This window comes from Phytophthora parasitica (assembly GCF_000247585.1).
Source record: "Phytophthora parasitica INRA-310 unplaced genomic scaffold supercont2.31, whole genome shotgun sequence".
Classification (NCBI taxonomy): Eukaryota; Oomycota; class Peronosporomycetes; order Peronosporales; family Peronosporaceae; genus Phytophthora; species Phytophthora nicotianae.
Genome location: NW_008649017.1, coordinates 263,016 through 267,106, shown reverse-complemented (window position 1 = coordinate 267,106; position 4,091 = coordinate 263,016). Strand labels below are relative to the sequence as shown.

The 4,091-nt window shown below is 50.0% G+C and overlaps 2 protein-coding genes across 2 annotated transcripts; one reads left to right on the top strand and one right to left on the bottom strand.

Annotated features, from left to right (window-relative positions):
• Positions 1-576: 576 nt before the first annotated feature.
• PPTG_13009 (hypothetical protein) lies at positions 577-1,424 on the bottom strand (the record flags this gene model as incomplete). The annotated part of the gene is made up of 2 exons (XM_008908706.1): positions 577-1,224; positions 1,293-1,424. 2 exons carry the CDS (start codon positions 1,422-1,424, stop codon positions 577-579), a joined length of 780 nt encoding a protein of 259 aa, XP_008906954.1.
• Positions 1,425-2,062: 638 nt separating this feature from the next.
• Positions 2,063-3,164, top strand: PPTG_13008 (hypothetical protein). Its single transcript, XM_008908705.1, has one exon. The coding sequence runs from the start codon at positions 2,241-2,243 to the stop codon at positions 2,943-2,945; it is 705 nt and encodes a 234-aa protein (XP_008906953.1). The 5' UTR covers positions 2,063-2,240; the 3' UTR covers positions 2,946-3,164.
• The last annotated feature ends 927 nt before the right edge of the window (positions 3,165-4,091 follow it).

Genomic DNA, 4,091 nt, shown 5'->3' with positions numbered 1-4,091 from the left:
GCCTTGGGACACGATCTGCCTACAGGTTCTGGTCCATCACCAGAGCAGGGAAAACCATGAGATTTCGGCAGCGAGTAGGTCGCGTCGTACTGCACGGAGATCGGGATGTCGGTGGACGCGAGTCCAACCGCGAGGATGCTGGCGAGGGTCACGGTGGCAGCAGGTTTCCTTGAACTCATTGATCGCTTGAAAGTGATAGTGGTGAGCTAGACAGGTGGAGTGCGTTGTCGCCACCGACGAGGAAATTGAGGAATGAGCTTTTGTACAAGTAGTGTTGAAGCACAAAGGACCAGCTCTTCATAAATGTATCACCACTAAGGAATGGAAACGCCACACGTTTCCATGATGCGTGTGGCTTTACTTTTTGAACGGATCAATTGTAGAAACGTGAAATCTTTCGTTGTTTCCAGTTGCCAAATTATAGAAACGCATGTTGGAAAAATTTTTTATAGGTACGGTATTTGTGCAGGATTCGCTCTTTTTTTTAAGTAACAAAGGAACCTGCCTGCTATTAGCATTGTTCTCTTAGAGGCAAAAATGAATGCTTACATGCACAATTTCACTCCATAGGTGAATTTATTCGTGTCGAGTTACACTGGTTGGTGTTTGATGTGGCGCTTCACCTGCACTCACCACGGCAATTCGGTCGTAGACGTGGTGGGGTCCGCGTCGAAGAATTTGCCAGTCCTTGAGCGACGCCTCGGAGACGATTTTAGCCATCGAAGCGGCCGAGTCACCGGGCTTGATGTGGCCTTGATGGCCATTCATCTCGGTATCCACGAAACCAGGATTCGCGGCAACGACAATGATGTTGCGCTCGCGTAGGTCCAAGACCAGTGAGCGCGTCACCATGTTGAGTGCGGCCTTGGACACGACGTAGCCATAGTGACCACGAACCATGTGCGCGTTTTCCTCCGTGTTGAGGCTTATGCTGCCCACAACAGAGGAGACTTGCAACACAACAGCATCCCCTCGTGCCTTGACCGCCAGTTCCAGGTTTGGCAACAGCGCACGTGTCACCAAGAACGGACCAGTGACGTTGACTTCGATGTGCTGCATGAGCGATTCCTTCGTGGCCGTCGCGAAAGTCGTGGGTTGGGCAACGCCGGCGTTATTGATGAGCAGGTCGATGGGCACACCGTTCAAGTCACGGGCCGCTTCAAGCACCGAAGACTCGTCACTCGTGTCCAGCTTGACCGTCTTGAACGGGGAGAAGGCCATGAGCTGGTCAAAAAGTGGAGTTGACAACTGTTAGGAAATTTCGACAAAGTGATACGATAGATACGGCATACCTTGTCAGTGTTACTAGTAGCGCGAGCTGTGGCAATCACGTTCCAGCCAGCCTTGGTGTAGTGCTCCACCAGTGCGAGACCAATTCCGCGGGTGCTGCCCGTGATGAGAACGGTTTTCTTGGTGTCTGCCATGGTCGACGTTGGTGTTGTTGGGGTTGAAGAGGTTTGCGGTTGTTGACGAGAATTGAGAAGTGATAGCCTGAACGAGAAAGAAAGAGTTACCATGCTTCAGGTAGACTCGCAAAATGCTCCTGTAGATGGAGAATTACTTTCCCGATTTCAACTGATTAGACACGGATGACGAAATCACCCCACACGATCGAAGGTGTGACTCATGCTTCGATATTCAGATATTTTTACGGAGAGTGAATAGTGAATGTTTGCTGCACAACAAGCCAAAAGGTAAACATGGTAGCTACGTGACGGTTTTCACGCTAAGGTCGTATAAGGAATAGTATACCTAACAGCAGCAACAGCAACAATAACTGGTACGCGTCAGGACAGGTCCTATTGTGCAGTTCCGGGGACACCAAGGATTATGGAGTTGTCTACGAACTAGGATTCCTGTACGCAGTCAAACACTCAGCTCAAGACCCATTGACGGGTCGACACCAGCTATTATAGTATGTCGTGGATGCCTCGATTACGATCCCGGACCACAAGTATCGCCTGCGTCCGTAATAACACTCCAAACACTCCACTCCATCCGAACAGCAATTGAAACGCTTACCAACTCGCACCACCACCCACAATCTTCTTTATCAGCAGCTCCACCTCACACGGATCTACCAAAAGTTTTGATTCAAAACTACATTGCACTCTTCCAACAACACAAACCATCATAAGTCATGCTGTCTGTTCACCCGACTCAAAATTGAGCCCCAATCGGCACAAAAACTGGTCCGACTCTACAGTGCGCCGTGCGTGTTGACGCCACCTGCGAACGCCATGGGCTCCCCGAGTGCGTGCGATGAATGCGGCAAGAAGTTCAAGGTGTTTGGCCTCAAGAAGAAGTGCAAACACTGCATGGACGTTGTGTGCAAGGGCTGTCTGGCCGCCCACCTCGAGCTCAAGCACACGCATCTGAACGCTCCGCCTCGCGGCCTGCGACGTCGCAAGTCGCTCGAGATTTTCGACGCGACAGGCAACGACGACCAGGAGCTGCAGTTCCTGTCCCCTATTGGCTCTCCGGACTTGGAGCTCGAATACGCAGACCCAGAGTCTCCCGACGTGCTGGACGGCGTGGAAGGAGTGGATGCGGTGAGTGACGAGGAGGACGACGGGGATTTCTTGGACTACGACGCGGAGGACGACGCCGAAGACGACGAGCTGATCATGACGACGCTAGCGAGACAGTCCTCTATTGAGGAGGAGGAGATTCAACACCGCGAGATGAACAAGATCCAGGGAGCTGTGGCGACGTGGGCGATTAAGGAGAAACAGGCGAAAATGGACATGAGAGTCAGCAAGAAAGAGAGCTACTGCTCCATGGCCCCTGTCTTCCAAGAGGTCTGTGACTATGAGAACTGCAGTGTGTTTGCAGTGAGCTACGCAGTCATGGCCACAGTGGTGGTTTGGGCGGTGTTTGGACTGCTACTGGCTCTGTACCTGCGTGCACGGAGCTTGCCAGTGGGGTTCAGCTACGTGCTCTAAATGCTGTTGGGTGGAGACAAATTTGGGCCTCAATGTCCAGAATGAAAGTTACATGTAAGCTAATTGAAGAAATACGACAGTCTTTGGTCGCGTTTGGGAGCTGCACCACGCGGAATCTGGTTGAAAATTTCCAAATGTTTGGATCACGTTCTCAATATCTGACGCTTCGTTAAATTACCCCTAATTAGACAGGTTTCGTGCAATCAAGCTGCCACTCGAAATGTTCACATTGTCGCGGGTTCTGCTTAGTGTGCACGCTTGGCAATCTTCGCCGTACGAATGCATCCGTAACCTCCGTCAGAGCTTCACCACCGAAACATATCGGATAATGCTACAGCAGTTGGCTGCAATGCTTCGCTACCCAGATGTTACTTATTTGGCTTTCATTTGGAGCTGTTTGTCTGAAGATTTTATCGGCTGAGGTATGTACTGCTTGGTCGTTGTATGTGTAGCGTGAGGTCTTCGTACTGGTTTTTTTTTATTGTCAGTTTTTGCTGAAGGTCTTTTTGACAAAATAAGTAGACCGGAGCACTAAAGCGATAATCTTATTTTTTAAAGAAAGAATCTGCACCAGTATTGCTAACCAAAATCATTTCATGCACTCACTAATAGTGACGATCTCATTAGTTTTTGGAAGCAGACCGGTTTGCTATTTGATGTTTCCATAATGCCTCACCAGATTCTGTTTACAGGAATACCCACCTGGGTTCACGGTTTGAAGATCAACATGCGTTTCTATAATTTGAAAATCGGAAAGAAAGTTTTCCATAGTAGATCCGTCCAAAATGTAAACCACACGTATCATGAAACGTGTGGCGTTTCCATTCCTTAGTGGTGATACATTTATGAAGAGCTGGTCCTTTGTGCTTCAACACTACTTGTACAAAAGCTCATTCCTCAATTTCCTCGTCGGTGGCGACAACGCACTCCACCTGTCTAGCTCACCACTATCACTTTCAAGCGATCAATGAGTTCAAGGAAACCTGCTGCCACCGTGACCCTCGCCAGCATCCTCGCGGTTGGACTCGCGTCCACCGACATCCCGATCTCCGTGCAGTACGACGCGACCTACTCGCTGCCGAAATCTCATGGTTTTCCCTGCTCTGGTGATGGACCAGAACCTGTAGGCAGATCGTGTCCCAAGGC

What these genes read in the sequence shown, in the direction of transcription:
- PPTG_13008 (XM_008908705.1), top strand. Translation starts at nt 2,241, where the DNA reads ATGGGCTCCCCGAGTGCGTGCGATGAATGCGGCAAGAAGTTCAAGGTG.